The sequence below is a fragment of the Panicum virgatum genome, chromosome 8K (genome assembly GCF_016808335.1).
Source record: "Panicum virgatum strain AP13 chromosome 8K, P.virgatum_v5, whole genome shotgun sequence".
In the NCBI taxonomy this organism is placed as follows: Eukaryota; Viridiplantae; Streptophyta; class Magnoliopsida; order Poales; family Poaceae; genus Panicum; species Panicum virgatum.
This window is the reverse complement of record NC_053143.1, coordinates 48990438-49010613: the sequence shown is the minus strand read 5'-3', so window position 1 is coordinate 49010613 and position 20176 is coordinate 48990438. Positions and strand designations below refer to the sequence as shown.

Here is a 20176-nt window from a genome sequence, read left to right as displayed (position 1 = left end):
GATATCCATTTGCTTTGAATCTAATAGGATTGGATTATGTTGGACAAACAATTAGAGGATAATCCAAATCTTATCTATTATCTTAATACAATAGTGTTAAAAGAAGCCACCACGTTCACCGAGAGAGTCTAGAAATTCTCACATTAATCGGAAAAAAAATACACACCGTTGGATTTTGTGAAGATCTAACAGTCTAGACTAGCCCAAAGAGTCCATATCCAATACGTCATCTTAAAATATAAAAAAAGAGAGAAGGATACACATTGTTGGATTTTATGAAGATCTAACGGTCTAGACTAGTCCGAGGAGTCCATATCCAATACGTCATGTCAAATGTGATAAATAAATAACTATATTTGAAATTTCAAAGTAAAGAAGATCAGGTGCGGAAGAAGAAAGGAAAACAAACTCTGCATGACCTATCTTATCGTATGTACATGGGACTAATACGAGAGGGGATATGCGTGTACGTTTTTGTTTTCCAAAATAAGTGTGGGCACAGAGGGGGATCATGCGGCCAACCAACAAGCCTAAAGTTCAGAAGTCACCGCCGAACAAACTAGAGATATCCCTGGCTTCTCGCTTGAGGTGGTTTTGCAGCTGCAACAGAATGGCTATGCCCAACGCAAGGGTCACACCCTCATCTTTGTTGCCTGCTGCCTATATGAGGCCTCCAGGTTCTTGAGTACAGGGCTTTTTCTCTCACAGAAGAAACAGCCATGAGTCCGACCATCAGGAGGACTCCACTGACGGCGACGGCGACGACGCAGATAAAGAAAGCAGCACCTAATAAATACATACATAAATTCAAAATTAAAAAAACTATTTTTCCTTCCTGAATTAAAAGGTGTCTTAGCTTGCTGGACCTAGATTTCAAAGTTCCCACACTAACCAAAAATAGGTCTGTCTATCTATAATCCTTTTTAAACACTGTTATCAAGGATCGTGATGAAGAAGTTTAATTTGATCGTCTCACCTTCCTGGTGCACTAAAATAATAAAAAAACATGCAGTACGAGCATTGACTGCATAGATCGAAAATTGCAAGGAGAAAGAAAAGTCAGACAAGAGACTCACCTTGCTGGAGCACTATAATAAAAAAAAAAGAAAGCACGTGCAGTACAAGCATCGACTGCATGGATCAAACGTTGCAAGGAGAAAGAAGAGTTGGACAACAGAAAAGGCAGATGCATTTGGTTGCACTTAAGAATGCTAGGTGATAACCACAACGACAGTCTTTATGTGCTAGGGCAGACACTCCTTAGCATTTGTACAAAGTAGGTACACAACCATGTCTACCCCGGCTCCAAAAATAGTTTTCGAAACCATTCAACCGTTTATAAACCTTAACGCACCATTAAATAAATCACACACAAATCACACATTTGTAAAGCAGAAAAATATTGAAAATATTGTATTATAAGGTTTTTGCATGAAGCTTCTAACCTAAGCAATTTATCATGCAAGGTATTATATCATCATTTTATAACTAATGATGATTTTGCCCTAGGGTTAACAAGGAATTTAGGGTGATTAAAACTCAAGGAATAGCTTTAATATCAAATTTGGGTATTAACTATTTAGAAGAAAAATACTTGTTTTAGTTACCAAAATATCGCACCATGCATTTAAATAAAAGGTCAGGTTTAGTTGTTGGTCAGGTTTAATATTCATGAAATTCTGGGTTCAACATGATCAAGGAGGGATGATAGGACTTGCCTTCGGGCTCGCCGACAGGTTCTTCCTTGTAGTCCGGGTCCTCGGGGTCGTCATCAAACGCGTTGTCATTTATACCTACGTACGGACGTCGAAAGCGTCACTATTGGTACGTGCATTCGCGGATAAGTGATATAAACAAACTAGACTTTTGAAATAAAGTTTGAATTGGGCAAATTTGGTATGGTTGGAAAGATCTTGAATTTAGAAAATTTTAGGAACAAGAATCATCTCATTTGGATGAAAAATGAGGAAGTTATGGCTTGTAGAAGTTTGAAATCCTGAGAAATTGTGAAACCAGAGAATATTCTGGAACGGCCTCCGGACCCGCTCCCAACATGGTGGCAGGTCCGGTGCCACCATGAGTCCACAAGGGCGAAGCGCTCAGGGGTGGCTACCACGGGTCCGGACCCCCGCGGACAGGTCCCGAACCCCCTCGGGGTGGTCCTGGACCCCCATGTGTGGAAGCCGGACCTCCAGGAGGCTTGAGCCTTCAAGCCAGCCAGGGGGCCCGGATCCCGCTCCCCACTCGGGTAGGGGGTCCGGAGCCGCCACGTGCTCCTGTGGGCGCGGCCATACGGGGTAGCCGGAGATGGGGCAGAAAAAACGGGCACGAGGTGAAGAAGGAAGGGGGAGGTTTCAGAGGGGGTTTGGGGCTGCACTGCGAGCGCGCGCGGGGGGAAATATTGTGTATGTGTGGTTGGGCTAGCATTGCGGCCACGGCGGCCGGCGACACGGTTCACACGGTGCCGGAGCGGCGGAAATGGGGATACAAAGAACTGAGGGGTTAGGAGGCTTGGGGGTGGTGCGGGAAGGGCCGGTGAGGTGCAGTGGAGCTTACCGGTACTTTGATTTGGGCGGAGCGACGGTCGGCGCCAATTTATGCGGCGGAACGGTGATGGCCAAAAATGGGGAAAACGGTGGGCGTGGGCGTTTGTGCTCGATTGGAGGCGGAGGGGGGTGCTCGGGGTGTGGCTGCGGCGGCTACAGGAGCGCGAGAAAGCAGGGACCCTATTTATAGGCGGTTTAGGTTGGTTCGGGGAGGGGAGAGGCTCGGGAAGCTTCCCCCGAGCTCCATGGCGGTGGCGGTGGCGGTAGGGGCCGGGTGCGAGGCGGAGGGGGAGGGGCGTCGCGTAGTGCTCAGCAGAGTAGGGGCCGGGAGAGGAAGCGAGACAGAGAGGGGAGAGGGTGCATTTGCGCTCGGCGGCCACGTGGCACGAGCGCGGGTAGGGGCCGGCGAGAGGAGGAAGACGATGGTGAAGGCGGGCGGGGCACGTCCGCGCGGTGAAGGCGTGCGGGCGAGCGGCGGTGGCGGTTCTTCCAGCGCGAGCGGGCCGGCTCGCTGCAGGGCACGCGGGGCTGGACCGAAAGGCGGCCCATAGGGGAAGATAGGAGAGCGGGCCGCGCAGGGGAAAAGAGGGAAAGGGCGGCCCGTTTAGGGTTGAAAGTTTCAAACATTTTTCAAATGGGGTTGGGTTCAAATTTTGAGAGAAATTCAAAATACTACCATTCTGATTTATTCGCGTCTTATTTGAAATTCATGATTTCAAAATTTTTATTTCACAATTTTGAAAGGAATTTAAAAATAGAGTGTTACATGACATTTCTCGGTCATGGCTTTTTCAAGCCACTTGCAGAGCTAAACATAACATGAAAAATTCCTCCTTGCATTGCTGACCTTCATTTCATTGATACGATCGACATGGCTTACAATCAAATCAATGGCCCCATACCCCCAGAGATCGGCAATTTAACCCGACTGAAGTACCTCAACCTCAGCATGAACTCCATCACTGGGAGGATTCAAGATTCCATATCATTTTGTTCCAAGCTTGAGGTTATCACACTAATGAACAACTCCATCGAAGGTGGGATCCCTCCAAGCCTTGCCAAGTTACAGCTCCTTCAGGAAATTGTTCTTGGTAATAACAACCTTGGCGGAAGAATCCCTTTGGGGATTGGATTGCTTCCAAAGTTGCAGTATCTGTTTCTCCCAAGTAACAACCTTGTGGGCAGTATCCCCGAATCCTTGGGCAGCAGTCCATCGCTCGCCATTGTAGTTCTTCGGAACAATAGCTTAACGGGTGGCGTTCCACTTATGTTGGCAAATTGCTCAACACTATACTACCTAGACCTCATGCAAAACAAGCTCAGCGGAAACATCCCCTCTACTCTCTTCAATAGCAAATCACTTGTTACATTAGATCTCTCAGATAATGAATTCTCTGGGGTCATCCCATCATCCTCCATGATGTCCCCACCAATACAATATATTAGCTTAGCAAAAAACAACTTCTCCGAAGTTATACCTGCCACATTTGGAAACTTTTCTTTTCTTTCCACCTTTCTCCTTTCTTAAAATAACTTGCAAGGAAGCATCCCTGAAAGTTTAGCAAGAATTCAGGTATGGGAAGCATTAGACATTGCTTATAACAATTTATCAGGCGCAGTACCACAGAAACTTTACAACAAAACATCACTCAGCTACCTTGGCCTTAGTGTAAACCAACTTGTAGGAAGAATTCCTAGTGACATTGGCAACACTCTTCCGAACATCCTGTTGGGAATAATCATGACTTGGGTGTGTCTCGAGTTAGCAGCTATCACGTTCATGAGTCAGCCGAGTTTGTTGCTCGGGTAGTTGGTGCATGCTTGCATGTAGGCGTGCGTGCGTTGGTCTGCCGTGTACGTCGTGGAGGAGCTGCATGCGCGGTCCGTTGCCATCTGTTGGAGCAGCCGCGTCGTTCGCGCGCGGCCGGAGTATTAGAGTGGCGCAGCGGAAGCGATCCTAGACCGGTTCTAACACATCCAAACACTGGTCATGGAAGGAAACAAATTTGAGGGCTCACTGCCTGTCACCTTAGTCAATGCCTCCAAACTCCAAGTATTAGAACTCCGTGAAAATACATTCACTGGGGTAGTTCCTTCCTACTGGTCACTGGCCAACTTGATTCAGTTAGACCTTGGTGCAAACCAGCTTGAAACTATAGACTGGAGTTTCTTGTCTTCAGCATCAAACTCTAATGAACTTCAATTAATATATTTGGACAATAACAAGCTAGAAGGAACATCACCAAATTCCATTGGCAATCTCTCTGTTAGATAATTACCCTTGCTCTTGCTTGTCATCAATGTTTGTACAGTAGAGGGAGCTCCTGCTCCTGTTGTGCCATGCCTGGTCCTTGACTTGGGCGGCAGTTGGCTGTAGCAAATAGTTGTAGGTACAGTTGGCAGCATGGCTGTAGTAGCTAGAAGTGGTAGGGACTGCAGAACACTATAGCACCTTACCTTGTAAATTCTCATCTTGACCGGTGTGTCTATAAAGAGGAGAGAAGCTGCAGCTCAGAGTTTCAATGCAGCTCCATTTCGTGTGCTCTTCCTGAGTCCTTCTTCCTCTCATCTTCTTCCTCCACCTGCAAGCAAGAGGGTGTTGTGTGTGTCTGAGGGAGTGCCAACAAGTGGTATTCAGAGCTTGAGTGTTCGAGCTTGGTGGCCATGGCTTCCCTGGATCGTGAGCATGGGCGCAGGCGTTCTCAGGAGCATGGCCGTGGGCGCTAAACGACGTACGTCGTGAAGAAGACAGTGCGAGACGTCGGCGGCACGCAGTACCCCATGCTCACTCTCACGAACTACGCCAAGTGGGTGGTGCTAATGAATGTGATGCTCAAGGCGAGGCGCCTGTGAGCGGCGGTGACCGTGGGCACCGCTGACGAAGAAGACGACCAGTCGGCCATGGAGGCCATTCTCAAGTCGGTGCCGACCGAGTACGTCGTCCCGCTCAGTGCCAAGGACTCCGCTAAGAAGGCGTGGGAGAGCCTGGAGACGATGCGGCTCGGCGGCGACCGCGTGCGCAAGGCGAAGGCGCAGCAGCTCCGGTGAGAGTACGAGGCTATCGCGTTCCGCGATGGCGAGGCCATCGAGGACTTCGCGCTGCGGCTCACATCTCTGGTGAGCCAGCTAGCGCAGGTCGGCGTCGACATCGGCGAAGAGGAAGCGGTGGCAAAGTATCCCTGCGTCGTGCCGCCACGATTCGCGCAGATTGCGCTCTCGATCGAGATGCTGCTCGACATGAGCACGCTCTTGATCGAGGAAGTCACCGGGCGGCTCAAAGCGGTCGAGGACCGCGCGGAGGCCCCCGCCCACCCGCACGACCGCCGGCGGCCAGCTACTGCTCACAGAGGAGCAGTGAGCAGCGTGCCTGCGCGAGAGAAAGCAGGGGGAGGGCTCCTCTGTTTCGTGCAGCAGCGGCGGAGGTGGCGCGCGCGGAAGGCGGAGGAGGCGGCACGCGCGGAAGGTGGCGCGGTAAGCCACGGCGGATGGCGGAGGGCGCCGGTAAGGACGGCGGAGATCATGCCTCTGACAGGGATCGTTGCCGCAATTGCGGCAAGATCGGGCACTGGGCCCGCGACTGCAAGGAGCCGTGGTGCCAGGAGCGGGCGCACCTCGCCCAGGATGACGAGGAAGAGCCTGCGCTGCTCATGGCGTAGGTCTGCACCATCAACACCGAGGCAGAGGACCACGGCGGGCGCGTCGAGCTCGACGAGCCGCGCGCGCGAGTCAACCTCGGGCGAGCAGAGGAGGAGGTAGAGGAGCGGTGGTACCTTGACACCGGCACGAGCAACCACATGACCGAAACCGCGCGGCCTTCTCCGAGCTCGACACCGGAGTTGTCAGCACCGTGAAGTTCGGGGACAACTCCAGCGTCGACATCCAGGGGCGCGGCACGGTCGTGTTCCAGTGCAAGAATGGCGAGCACAAGGCGCTGACGGATGTGTACCACATCCCCAAGCTTCGGAGTAACATCGTCAGCATTGGCCAGCTCGACGAGTGAGGCTGCCAGGTGCTGATCGACGGTGGCATGCTCCGGATCAGGGACCGCGAGCGGAAGCTGCTCACCAAGGTCGAGCGCGGCAGGAATCGCCTCTACACCTTGGCGCTGCGCATTGCGCGCCCGGTGTGCTTGGCGGCAAGGTGCGACGATGCGGCGTGGCGCTGGCACGCGCGCTTCGGCCATTTGAGCTTCGATGCTCTGGCCAGGATGGCGCGGCAAGGCATGGTGCGAGGGCTGCCACTGATCGAGCATGCCGGCGAGCTGTGCAACAGCTGCCTTGCCGGGAAGCAGAGGAGGCTGCCGTTCTCCAAGAAGGTGAGCTACCGCGCTGGCGACACCCTCGAGCTCGTCCACGGCGACCTCTGCGGGCCAATCACGCCGGCAACGCACGGTGGGAGGCGCTACTTCCTGCTCCTGGTGGATGATTGTAGCTGCTTCATGTGGCTGCACATCCTGTCGAGCAAGGATGAGGCGCCAGCGGCGATCAAGGAGTTCTAGGCGCAGGTGGAGACGGAGACGGGGAAGAAGCTACGCGTGCTGCGGATGGATCGCGGTGGCGAGTTCACCTCGGTCGAGTTTGGCCTCTATTGCGCGGGACAGGGCGTTGAACACCACCTCACGGCGCCGTACTCGCCGCAGCAGAACGACGTCATGGAGAGGAGGAATCAGACGGTGGTCGGCATGGCTAGGAGCATGCTGAAGGCCAAGAAGATGCCGGCGACATTCTGGGGCGAGGCGGTGAGCACGGCGGTGTTCATCCTGAACCACACGCCCACCAAGAGCCTGAAGGGCATGACGCCATTCGAGGCTTGGCATGGGAGGAAGCCGGACGTGTCCTTCCTCAGGACATTCGGCTGCGTCGGGCACGTGATGAAGACTATGCCCAACCTCGCCAAGCTGGAAGACAGGAGCACTCCCATGGTGTTCCTAGGGTACGAGCGCGGGAGCAAGGCTTATCGGCTCTACGACCCGGCCAGCAGCAAGGTGGTAGTGTCCCGCGATGTCGTCTTCGACGAGGCGGCGTGCTAGGGCTGGGAGTCCGGCGATGGGGAAGCGACGCCAGGCGGACTGAGCAGCTCTTTCACCGTCGAGTACATGGTGTACGCCGGTGCGGGGGAGCTGGCTCATGACGAAGGGGAAGCAACACCCTCGAGCGAGTCGCAGGGGACACCCTCGAGTGCGACACAGGGGGCACCCTCGAGCGAGTCACAGGGGGCACCCTCGAGAGAGGCACAGGTGACACCCTCGAGCGAGGCGGAAGGGACACCCTCGAGCGAAGTGGAAGGGACACCCTCGAGCGAGGCGGAGGGGACACCCTCGAGCAAGGCGCAAGGGTCACCCTCGAGCGAGGCGCAGGGAACACCCTCGACCGCGGGGCAGGGGACTCCGATCTCCGCCGCAACGAGCACCGTTTCGTCGATTCGCTTCGTCACGCCTCCGCCGAGCGCCTCCCCGAACATCGACGCCGATTACTCCGGCGAGCCACTCCGATTCCGTCTGGTGGATGACATCGTTGGCATAGGGAGTCCGCCCGGGCAGGCGGCCCATGTGCTGGACGACCTCGAGCTGCATCTGGGCAGCGTAGAGGAGCCACCAAACTTCGCCGCAGTAGAACAAGAGGGACGCTGGCAGGCGGCGATGCTGGAGGAAATGGTGGCGGTGGAGAAGAACCGCACGTGGGAGCTGGTGGATCCGCCGGCCGGTTGCCGGCCAATTGGGCTCAAGTGGGTGTTCAAGGTGAAGCGGAATGAGCACGGCGAGGTGGTGCGGCACAAGGCGCGGCTCGTCGCCAAGGGATTCGTGCAGCGCGAGGGCATCGACTTCGAGGAAGTCTTTGCGCCGGTGGCGCACATGGAGTCCGTGCGCTTGCTGTTGGCGCTGACAGCGGTGAGGTGCTGGAAGGTCTATCACCTGGACGTAAAATCGGCATTCCTTAACGGAGAGCTCACCGAGGAGGTGTATGTGCAGCAGCCGCCGGGATTTGTCATCGCCGGCGAGGAGCACAGGATGCTCCGCCTAGAAAGCTGGATTCTCGAGTACATGGGCAATGGCACCCTAGAAAGCTGGCTCCATTGTTCGAAGGTGGACACCCAGCAGAATAAAAGGACAGGCAGCCGGATGCTGAACCTAGGTTCAAGAATACTGGTGGCCGTGGACATTGCTGCTGCCTTGGACTATCTACACAACTGGTGCAGACCGCCTTTGGTCCACTGCGATCTGAAGCCGAGCAATGTGCTTCTGGATGATGATATGGTTGCTCACGTTAGCGACTTTGGATTGGCCAAGTTTCTGCACGGTTGCGATTCTTCAGCGAGGCTTATGAGTTCAGCAAACATTGCCGGGCCAAGAGGATCCACTGGGTACATCGCGCCATGTGAGAACTTACTATTCATATATTCTTAACATCTATTATTATTACGCATGTAATTACACTACACTACGTTTTGAGGAAGTTGGTCTTCATTGAGCTACCAATAATGCAAACTCAGATAACTTTTTTTTTCTGAAGAATGAGAATGAGCACGATCTGTTTGCCTACATTTCGTCGCAGAATATGGGATGGGTCTGGAAATCTCGACGGCGGGCGACGTCTACAGCTACGCCGTCATCCTGCTGGAGATGATCACGGGGAGGCGCCCGACCGACGGTCCGTTCGAGGGCGGGCTGAGCCTCCGCGGGCTCGTCCAGGGCGCGCTCCCGCGGGACGTCAGCGAGGTCCTGGACGGCGGCCTCGTCGTCGTCCCGCCGCACCACGACGACGGCGATGGGGACAAGGCGATCATCCTCGGATGCGTCGAGTTCGGGCTGAGATGCGCCGCGGACTCGCCAGGAGACCGGCCGACGAGAGAAGCATTTTCTTCGGCGCTGGAGGTTTCAGCGGCCCACGGGTAGCAGGCCAGGCCCACCCGGCGGCACCTGTTCCTGCTGCTGCTTGTAACCGCCCGAAGTCAAGAGAACATTATTAATTGAGCAGTTTATAGATTCTCAAAAAAAAAAGCAGTTTATAGTAGTAGTCGAGAACAAATTCAAAATATTAAATGTGGAGCAAAACAACACTCCATGGACGTACAGCTAATACTAGTACAAAATAATAAACAGATATTATATTAGCAGAGAACAAATTCAAATTCGGTAAGAAAGCAAGATCAAGCTAGTTTAGTTTATTAACCAAGCACACTAATACGTCGAGCATGTAAATTACAGGAGCAGAGTACTCGCTTGCTCCTGCTACCCAGTTCTGCCCCGCTCCCAAACAAATCCACATATTCACCCAATGATCCGCCAAGCATCGCCGAGCCACCCGAGCCGCGCGGCCCCACTGACCCCGCTTCGCGGCGGCCCCCTCCGCCTCAGGGGCGGAGCTACGTGGTGGCGTAGGGGTCGGACGATTTCCACATATCCTTTATACCCAACTGATTTTCACCGTGTTAGACCCCGGTTAAACTTCAACGAGAAGCCTGCTGACCCCGGTGGCATTTTGTTCTGGCTTCGCCCCTGTCCGCCTTCCGCGTCCGCGCCTGGAACCCCGTCGTCCCCTGCGCCTCCTCCCCGCTGCGGCTGCTCGAGCTCGACGTCGTCGCCGGCGGCGCCCTCGCGGACATGTGCGTCGAGGTGCTCTACTTCACCCACCTCCGCGTCTTCGCCGCCGCCGGCGCCCTCAACCCCGCCCACCTCAACGACCTCGAGCACGGCAGCATGCTCCTCATGTTCTTCCTCTTCGGCGCCCTCGCCCTCGCCTCCCATCTCAGCCCCAGGTCAGTTCGCCTCGCCGCCTTCGCCGTCGCCGTCGCCATCCGTGACGACGCGCGCCAGCTATCATCTTCTAGCAGACTAGTACGCTCCTACACGGATCAGCGACCACCAACGCGATCCACATGACCAAGAATCCAAGATCCCATTTTTTTTCTTTCTCGCCAAAATTTTCAACTTCAATTTCCTACTCGTTCCAACTTGACATGAGCACAAACTAAAAAATTTGAATCAGAAACAAGATTATTAGGATTGGGATTATTTGGGATGAACGAACACGACGATCATCTAGCTAGCTGGCTAACTGCCACGGCCGGGCATCGTACATACTACATGTGATTTCAAGGGGAAAGGAGGTGGGGTGGTTGGTTGGGTGGCGTACGAATCTTCCCCGCGGCGGATGGTTTTTGACCATTCCGGCGTCCGCATCCGGCGGTGGTGTTCTTCGTCCAGCGGTCGCCAGAGGAGAGGACCCACTGACTGACTATACCAGGATTGACTATTCCATGTGAGTGTGACCACCCAGCTGCTCCAACTCGGCTACCAAATGGCAGCAAGTACCTGTACTGGTGGTAGTTTCATGGCATGGCAGGGACTGCTTTTTCATGTGGAAGAAATTTCCTACTACTTCCCTAGTGCTCTGCCTTTTTGAAAGCATCTCGTGTGCCTTTCTTCATCAGGGAGCCAATAGGCAGCCAGAGTTTGCAAAAGTGAGGAAAATGTTTATGCACACACTGTTAGTTAGTGTTAGTGGATCCTCCTGTGTCTGCCAATAGCAAGCCAGTCTACTAACTACTATTAATACTATATTAGTAGTTGTTAATTCTGTGACAGGGCATAAACTCTTTAATTTGCTGTGTTGACTACTCTTGGCCGGCAGCATCGCAGGTCGCCATCAGCCACGTATTACGCGAGTTTTCTACTGCCGTGGCCGAGACTTTTAGGCAACCTGCCTCTTTCTTACATCATCACTCATGGAAACTTTCAAACCATGACACATGATGGGGGCACTGCCAAGCCTCGTTCCCAAGCACGCTGATCTGCTTGTCAGTGAGTCCAAGTTGCAAAAGGGGGTGAACGAGAACGAAGCTCTTTGCCGAGTACCCGAGGTAATGCACTCGGCAAAATAATAAACACTCGGCAAACACCCGATTTCCGGTAGTGAAGGGGGAGATCAGGTTCCTTCAAGCTGACCTGGAGGGCATGAAGGTTGCATCTTCAACCACGCGAACCACAATTTCATTTGTTAATCGCACACGGTCACTCACCTGCTCCGCAGACCGCAGAGGCGTTCGTGCTTTCCTAGCAACCGCCCTAATCTAATATAATTCATTTGTTAATAATGATGTTGAGGTTTTGTCTAATTGTCTATGCAAGCAGCAAGCGGCTTCTTTCCTGGAGCCCCCCGTGAACTGGCAGTGGCATCCCGAGGCGTGCAACGTGCACACAGCCATTGCCCAGAATTTTCTTTTTTTCCCCGTCAGCAGGAGTCACGAGCCCTGCTCAAAATCTACCTTGAGCACCACCATTCAACTCCACACAGCACGCCACTACTGCTGCCCTCAGCTCACAAAAACACACAGCAAACTTGCTCCTTGGTTCCTAGAGGCAGATCCACATGGAGGTCGTGACGGGGGCACTGCCGAGCCTCATTCCCAAGCTTGCCGACCTCATCGCCGGCGAGTACAATTTGCAGAAGGGGCTGAAGGGGGAGATCAAATTCCTTCAAGAAGAGCTTGAGTGCATGAAGGGTGCCCTCGAGGACATCTCCAGGACTCCGGCAGACCAGCTTCCCAATAATGACAAGATCTGGTCCAGGAATGTAAGAGAGCTTTCCTACGACATAGAGGATAGCATTGACACGTTCATGCTGCAATGCAAGGGCAAAAGGTTGGGCACACAGCATGGGCTCAAAAAGATCATTGATAGGAGCCTCAACTTGTTGGTGCAGCCAAAGGTTCGCCACAAGATTGCTACTGAAATCAGAGAGATCAAGAGCCGCGTCATGGAGGTGCACGAGCGGCGCCGCAGGTATGAGGTCAACCTTGGTGGTGACAAACCTGTTACGGTCGACCCTCGTTTATTCACCCAGTACACAGAGGTGAAAGAGCTTGTTGGAATTCATGAGGTGAGGGATGAGTTAATCAATAATATGTTGACAGAAGAGAATAATGTTCACATGAAGCAAGGCAAGATAGTTTCCATTGTTGGATTTGGAGGCCTGGGAAAGACAACTCTTGCTAATGCAGTCTATGAAAAGATTAGGTCACGATTCGATTGCGCTGCCTTTGTTTCGGTGTCCCGGAATCCTCACATGGAGAAACTGTTCCAGGATATGTTCTATCAACTTGCCAAGAGAAATAATGCAAGGATCATTGTTACTGATGAGATCAGAGAATTCCTTCAGAGCAAGAGGTATGAAAACTTTACAGTACGCACACTAGTAGTAGGCATCAACTTGATTACTCCATAACTGCCATGTGCATGACAATGATGGCAGTAAAGGAGTTATTAAAAATGATCTTGCGTGTCCCCATTAAACCATGTACTACAACCACTAAATCTCTTTTGTAGCATTGATGGAGACTCCTGACTAAAAGGACTTGTAGTGCTAATCTAGTTGCTCTTTTAATACTCTAGCTATGGTAATGTAATAGCTCCCTAGTTAGCTTAATACCCTATCTAGCATAATTTTTTAATAGCTTGCCTTTCTATGTTTCCATATGCACAGATATATCATTGTTCTCGATGACATATGGGATATTTCAGTTTGGAAAACGATGAGATGTGCTCTGCCTGATAATAATGGTAGATACAGAATTATCACAACTACCCGTAATGTCAATGTTGCTGAAGAAGTTGGTGGTGCTTATGAGCTGAAACCTCTCTGCCTTCAGGACTCTAGAATATTATTTTATAAAAGAATATTTCAAAATGAAGATAAAGACAAATGTCCTGATGAGCAGTTGGCTGAAGTCTCTGATAGAATACTAAAGAAATGTGCTGGCGTACCCTTAGCTATCATTACGATAGCTAGTTTACTGGCTAGTAAAGGAGGAATGATATTAGAGTGGTATGAAGTCAGCAACTCTGTGGGTACCGGATTGGAAAATAATCAAGATGTGAGGAGTATGAGAAATATTTTGTCACTTAGCTATTATGATATGCCATCCCATCTGAGGACTTGTTTTCTATATTTAAGTGTGTTTCCAGAAGATTATATGATTAACAAAGTTTGTCTGATAAACATGTGGATAGCTGAAGGTTTTATTCAATCTGGAAAACAAGGCCAAACCCTACTAGAAGTTGGAGAGAGTTACTTCAACGATTTGATAAACAGAAGTATGATCCAACCCGTGTATGATTGGTACTCTGGCGTGATAGAAGGATGCCGAGTACATGATATGATGCTTGATCTTATCTGTTCCTTGTCGAATGAAGAAAACTTTGTTACAGTCCTTAATGGTACAGAGAACACTTCTCCATCAAATACAACCCGGAGGTTGTCCCTTCAAAATGGCAAGGACGACCATTCTATGACTTGGGCTACAAAGAGCTTGCAACAAGTGAGGTCAGTTTTTGTATTTCCATCTGCTCTTGATTCAATGCCGGCCCTTGACAGTTTCCGAGTTACACGTGTACTGGACCTGCAAGGTTGCAATCTTTCACAGAGTTACAGCCTTAAGCACCTTGGGAAATTATTTCACTTGAGATACCTGGGACTACGTGGCACTGGTATTGCTGAAATCCCAGAGGAAATTGGAAACATGTCATCTCTACAAACCTTGGACGTAAAGAGCAATAAAATTTCTTGCTTGCCACCGACTGTTATTCGGCTAAGAAACTTGATGTTCCTCTACATTGACTGGTCTACAAGACTGCCAAACGGGATTGGCAACATTACATGCCTTGAAACGCTGTTACTGCGCATTGACGACTCCACCATGGACATTACAGAAGAGATAGGCCAGCTACTGGAACTGAGGTTGCTGCGTATTGTCTTGGACAAATGGAACAACAAGTTGGTGGAGCACCTAAACAAGCTGCAAAAGATCAAGAATCTGTATATAGAGGTCATCAATGGCCAACGCAGCATTGGTGGATTGGATGCCTGGGTTGCACCTCGACATCTTTGGAGATTGAATACAGTCCGGAGCTGCTGGTTCTCAACACTGCCGGCTTGGATGACATCAGTTCTTCACCTCTCTTTCCTGTGGATCGCCGTAAGGGAGCTGCAGCCAAAGGATCTCGAAATCCTCGGGAGGTTGCCAGCTCTCCGCTCTCTAGAACTGGAGGTGGACCATGTGAACCTTGGAATCCTTGGGAGATTCGTTGTTAGTGCTGGATTGTTCCCGTGTCTTGTACATTGCAAGTTCTGGGGATTTGTAGAGCCTGTGGTATTTCGGCAAGGAGCTATGCCGAGGATCAGAGAGCTTTATCTCGACCTGTTCTTCATGTGGGAGGCAGGAGAAACCATCAGCAGCGATGGCGGTCTTGTCATGGGCATGGAGAACCTGCCATTGCTGCAGGATGTGTTCATTGAGTTCCGATCTGAAGTGGCGAGCACTGAGGAGGTGGACCAGGCAAAGGCTACACTAAGGCGTGCAGCTGAAATTCATCCCAACCATCCCCGCCTTACTATATACTCTGATTAAGTTGATTAGGAAATATGGCTTGAGGTTTGAGGAAAATGTATCTATAGCTTTGTGATTGTGGCATTAGGAAATGGTATATTTTTTCTTCAGGCTCTAGCACTCGAAATGTTTGTTGAAATCTCACTTGTGAAACCTGAGTTGTTAGCACTGCAATTTGCAAGTCAAAATTTGCACGGGTTAGTCTCATTTTATTAGCAACTCCGGAAATTCAGATGAGATAACGCAGGGCATCCAGACATCAGAAGGCAACTCAGACCACGCAGATCATCGATATGTCCAGACCCTAGAACTTAAATAAGATACAATGCACTATTCAGATGTGTGACTTACAGTGATGATGCCGGCTGGACTGCATGGTGCTGGTTCGCTGGGCAAAAACGAGATGGAAATAAAACATGAGCACGTCACAGTTAAAAAGTGAAAATAACAAATATTTGCACAAATGATGGCATAGCTCTGTGGTAAGGTGGTTGATTGTCTTCCCTATGATGTTGGTTCGAGTCTTCCTTTGGTCATTATTTTTGCTGAATTTATATTGGAGCTGACAGACATGGTGCTAAGTTAGTTTAGTGCATGTTCAGTGCATGTATTGAAAAGGTAAATACTAAAGGTAGCCTTAAACAAAGACTTTGTTTAGTGGTAAGGCATCTGAATATAACCCTCGCTGTCTGGGTTCAAATCCCGTTTATGCTCTTTTTTGTTCCATAATGCTATTTTTTTAATATACCTGGAAGCATAATGCTATTTTTATTTTGAGAAGCCAAATGTGCGCTCATTTTTATCCATATCCAATGTAAAGGAGAAAATTCAAACTAGCAAGTCACACCTCTAAATAGTGTATTGTATGGAGCCACCTGTTTTACCTTTGCCTTCGCCTTGGCCGCCGCCCTACGATTCAACGATTTCCTAATATGGAGGCTAACGACACTGCCGCAACTCCTACATAGGCAGCTGCTGAACATGCAGATCCTGGGCCCCTTTCCGGACCTAGGTCACATAGAGCCGGGCCTACCGGTGGCAACACCGGCCGGCACACATGCGCTCGCTTGCAGCCTACGCCCGCCCTGGAACCCAGCTATTCCAGGCATCTAGGCACGATCCGTGCCGATTCTAGGCTTGTGGACGCCTATCGGCCTATGCAGGTTTGTTATTCGCCAATTTGAGACGGCGATGTACGAGATATCAGCATTGCTGCAATCCTAGTCCGTCACTCCGTCCGATCCGAATAGAGTTTTGGGATATTAAATGATTTCAAATGGAAATATCATCAATAGCAAAGTTGTACAACTCAACGAGTTCTCCCACTTTTATTTTATTCATTTTTCCATCTAACTTTATCTAAATAATTTAAAATTTATGTTGACATAGTAAAATTTATGTTAACTTTATCTAAATAATTTAAAATAAAATACTAAATTTTTTCACAAACATATAGGAGGTCTAGTAGTAGTAGTGATGTTGCTGCCACCGTTGCAGTTTTGTGAGGTATCATAATATGAAATTTTAAAATGGCATTTTGGGATACCAAATGATTTTGAAAGAATTTGTCTTATCAATTTTTCCACACATGCTCAATTTGAATTTCAAATTATGAAAATTTCAAATAGAATTTTGGTATGTTCAAAGACCCACCAAATACAAGTGCCACCAACCACTTTGTACTGCAACAAACAAATTGGTCTATTGCAACATAAAAAATTCATGGCAATAGTAACATGATATTGCATCCAGTAAGGATGGTAGTTGCAACAAGTAACTAAAAATTGCAACGCCACAAAATTTATTACAACCCTAAAAAAACCGTGGCAACAAGAACATGCAACTGCAACAATTTCAGAATTCTTGTTGCAATTACCACCTAGCAATTGCAATACTATTTAAGATTATTGCAACCCAGAATAACCATGACAACGGTTAGAAGTAAAAGCTACCAAATCCAATATAGTTGCAATTGCACCAAGTAATTGCAACAAAAATCAATACTAATGCAACTCTAAAGCGTCATGGCAATAACGCCAACTAATTGCAACACAATTCTAAAATGGTTGCAGTAGCGCACTCCTATTGCAACGACAAACCACACATATTGCAACACATTTAGTCTGTTGCCTTATAAACACATGTTGCAACCATTTTACGGAAATGTTGCAATACGACCCACCTATGGCTACCAAATCAGTGGTGTTGCAATCGTCTGGCAAGGCATTAGAGGCGAATCCTTATAGTGCCTTAACTGGATGGATGGGGTAGGGCAGGAGGCTGGAGTGACAGCGGAGTCCCGCACACGCTTCTCTGGTGGTGGGCTAGAAATAGCAAAGCAATATCATCAGAGTCCAAGAACCCGATTCTTTAATAACAACGATATAACGGGTACAAAAAATATACCTGTTATTGTTGTCAGCTGATGGCGCCTTGCGCTTACGCAACTCTGGCGATTCCGCACGAACTTCGCTCGTCGCAATGCTTCCTTGGACCATCGCTGTTTGACTCCCGTCATCCCCATCTCCTCCGGGAAGGTCTATCAACCATACATGATTCTTCTTGGTTAGTTTCAATTATGGATACCCAAACAATTGAAACACAAAATAAAGAAATCGATGCAGATTTGGGTTAGCTTGTGCAGTAGGCACAACTTCAGGAAGTGGAGGCCTACTCCCATAATTTTCTGGATTAATCTGTACAACAAGTCCTGAATTAATGAGACTACGGGAAACAAAGTACTCGCTATTCATCGCGAATCGACTACTTTACAGTACCTCTCGAGGCCGCTTGTTTAATCGGAAGTCTCCCCCGATTTTTGGCACCTCGGTTACTCCCTCGAGTACTCGATTTACCCGACGCATGACATCCGCCTGGGTAATTTTGTCGAGAGTAAAGCGTGATGGATCTTCCTCACCTATATACATGTATTCAAAATTTGCTCATTGTTGGAGTGGCTGGATTCGTCGGCACATCCAGTTTGCGACTATCGACGCGCCAGTCAATTTCTTTTTCCTCTTCAAATGATCTATCTTGCCAAGAAGATCATTGATCTGGGCAAGATTATCTCCTTTCGAATTCCAACTGAGTTTGAAATTGGTGGACCAGGTGTTCTGAGGGGGAGAGCTGGTGCTTGGTTTTTCATATAAAACCAAAAATTCTTCCAGTCTATAACTTTGGAAGTCAATTTATATCGGATATATTTCAATCCTACACCCTAACGCAACTACAAACCCGCTCCCACAACTACATCTATGGTGGTTGCGTTCGGTTGGGGTTTCAGATGGAAAAGATGTTGAAATAGATCAAAATGCGGTTCAATCCCAAGATAAGCTTCGCAAAGATGAACAAAAATTGAAATGTAGAGGATAGAGTTTGGGGTCAAGTGATGCGCTTGAATCTCCCAATGATGCAAAAGGCCTCGGAAGAATAGAAGTGGGGATTCCGAGACCATGCAAGATATAAGATTGAAATATTATGGTTTCTTGTGGTCCTTCGCGAGGGGACGCATCTCCTAAAGCTTTACACCAATAAAGTACCTCGCGAGGTTGAAGCAATTTCTCTTCAACAAGACCAAGGAGGTGGAAGTCAGAGCACTTACTTGCTCTTCATCCTTCTTTCTCCGCCAGACTTGATGCTCCACGGGTTTTCTCCTTCCCCTTCCCAAGTGCCTTTTTGGTTGCCATCTGGATATGGGAGAGATTTTTCTTGCTTACTCGCTCGGTGGCTAGTGGTGACTAGTTTCTCATTGCAAAGGAGGCGAGAGCAGAGGAGAGTTGGCGATGGTAATGGCGGTGGATTCAACTACGCAAATGGAGAAAACGTACTAAACCTAGTTTTTACCGAATGGTTAAATAACCTAGTCAGTGGCAATTTCGAGAATATCAGATAGATGAAGAGTCACGCACCAATTACGATTTATTTTGAGCAATAAATTCTAGGATTTTTTTTTCTTATTTGGAATATTTCGAATTTATCAGGGCATTCTGTATGCCACGACTTTAGATCCTTAATTCCAAATTTGCAGGAATTGGCTCTAAGGCTCGGGGGCTGCAGGGTACGTGTCATAAATGGTATGTTTTTTAAAGCGATTTGAGAGGCAAAAGAGGATTTGGAAGATTTTTTGAAGACTGATTTGACCCTCAGCCTGATTATGCGATTCAACCTAAGGCTTGGGGGCTACTCCATATGGAGCGTGAGTTCATCGCGCACCATATAAAAGAAGATTTGGGGCTTGAACACCTCATAGCCTCGATACACTCAAAGAAGTACTCGGAAGACTACTCAAAGCCCTCAACGAAGCATTGAAGGATTCCAGAAGCACTCGGCAACGTCTTTAGAAGTACTCGACGCATGCAGGATTTGACTATGAAGAGCTCGGGGGCTTGTCAGACCCGGGGCAGCGGAACTGCTCACAGGCGTGGAATATTCTAGAGTAAAGGATAGTGCATGGAATGTACTTTTCCTCGCATGTAGCTCTCGTATAGAAGTCGGACTAGTCGATGTAAAAGGAAACTACCCAATCCCATTGGAGTAGGACTCTGCTAGTATTCTTTTAGAACTTTCCATATAACCCTGTCCCCCAGACTATATAAGGGCGGGCAGGGACCCCTCCAATATAATACAATCACATAAGACAATACAAACCACCACACAAGATGTAGAGTATTATGTTCCGGTGGCCCAAACCTATCTAAATCTTTATGTTTCTTACACCATCGCGTTCTGATCTGGCGAGTCCCTGCCTACAATCAATCTCCTCGGGGTATCCCTCGAAAAGCTTGGCGGTTAAACACCGACACCCTTAGCTTCCAACCTCCCTCCCTCTCTCGCCTTCTTCTTGTCAGCACTCAGCAGAAGCATGGTGTAACCTTTCTGGTTCCCTCACCTGTCTGGTTGTTGGTAGCCCTACCAAGTGTCGCAGGTGGCCAACTCTATGTTGTTAATTATCTATGACATATTATAATATTGCACTAGTATGAAAGTATTTGTGGACGGTTCAATTGTCCATTCCGAAATTATCGAACCAGCGGTTCAATCGGTTCCTTATAGTTGGACCAGTAAACCAGCGAACCGACAGCCTCACTGATTCGATCTTCAGTCCAATTCTAATAACTATAACTAGCAGGCCTCGGCGGTTTTTTTTTAGAGTTGGTTTTGGGTGCCTTCTGGTGAAAGCCTTGCCCGGCATCCGCCGGTGCCAACAACGGCTGCGCTCTTTCGTGTAGTTCACCTCGTTGGGGGTG

At 49.3% G+C, this 20176-nt stretch overlaps 2 protein-coding genes across 2 annotated transcripts; both read left to right on the top strand.

Moving 5' to 3' along the window:
* Positions 1 to 10023: 10023 nt before the first annotated feature.
* On the top strand, positions 10024 to 10452 carry LOC120645880 (the record flags this gene model as incomplete). The annotated part of the gene is made up of 1 exon (XM_039922599.1): positions 10024 to 10452. A coding segment is annotated over one exon (402 nt), but the record flags the coding sequence as incomplete, so codon positions are not given.
* LOC120644990 (disease resistance protein PIK6-NP-like) lies at positions 10441 to 15040 on the top strand. The gene is made up of 2 exons (XM_039921732.1): positions 10441 to 12711; positions 13028 to 15040. Exons 1-2 carry the CDS (start codon positions 11915 to 11917, stop codon positions 14949 to 14951), a joined length of 2721 nt encoding a protein of 906 aa, XP_039777666.1. The 5' UTR covers positions 10441 to 11914; the 3' UTR covers positions 14952 to 15040.
* The last annotated feature ends 5136 nt before the right edge of the window (positions 15041 to 20176 follow it).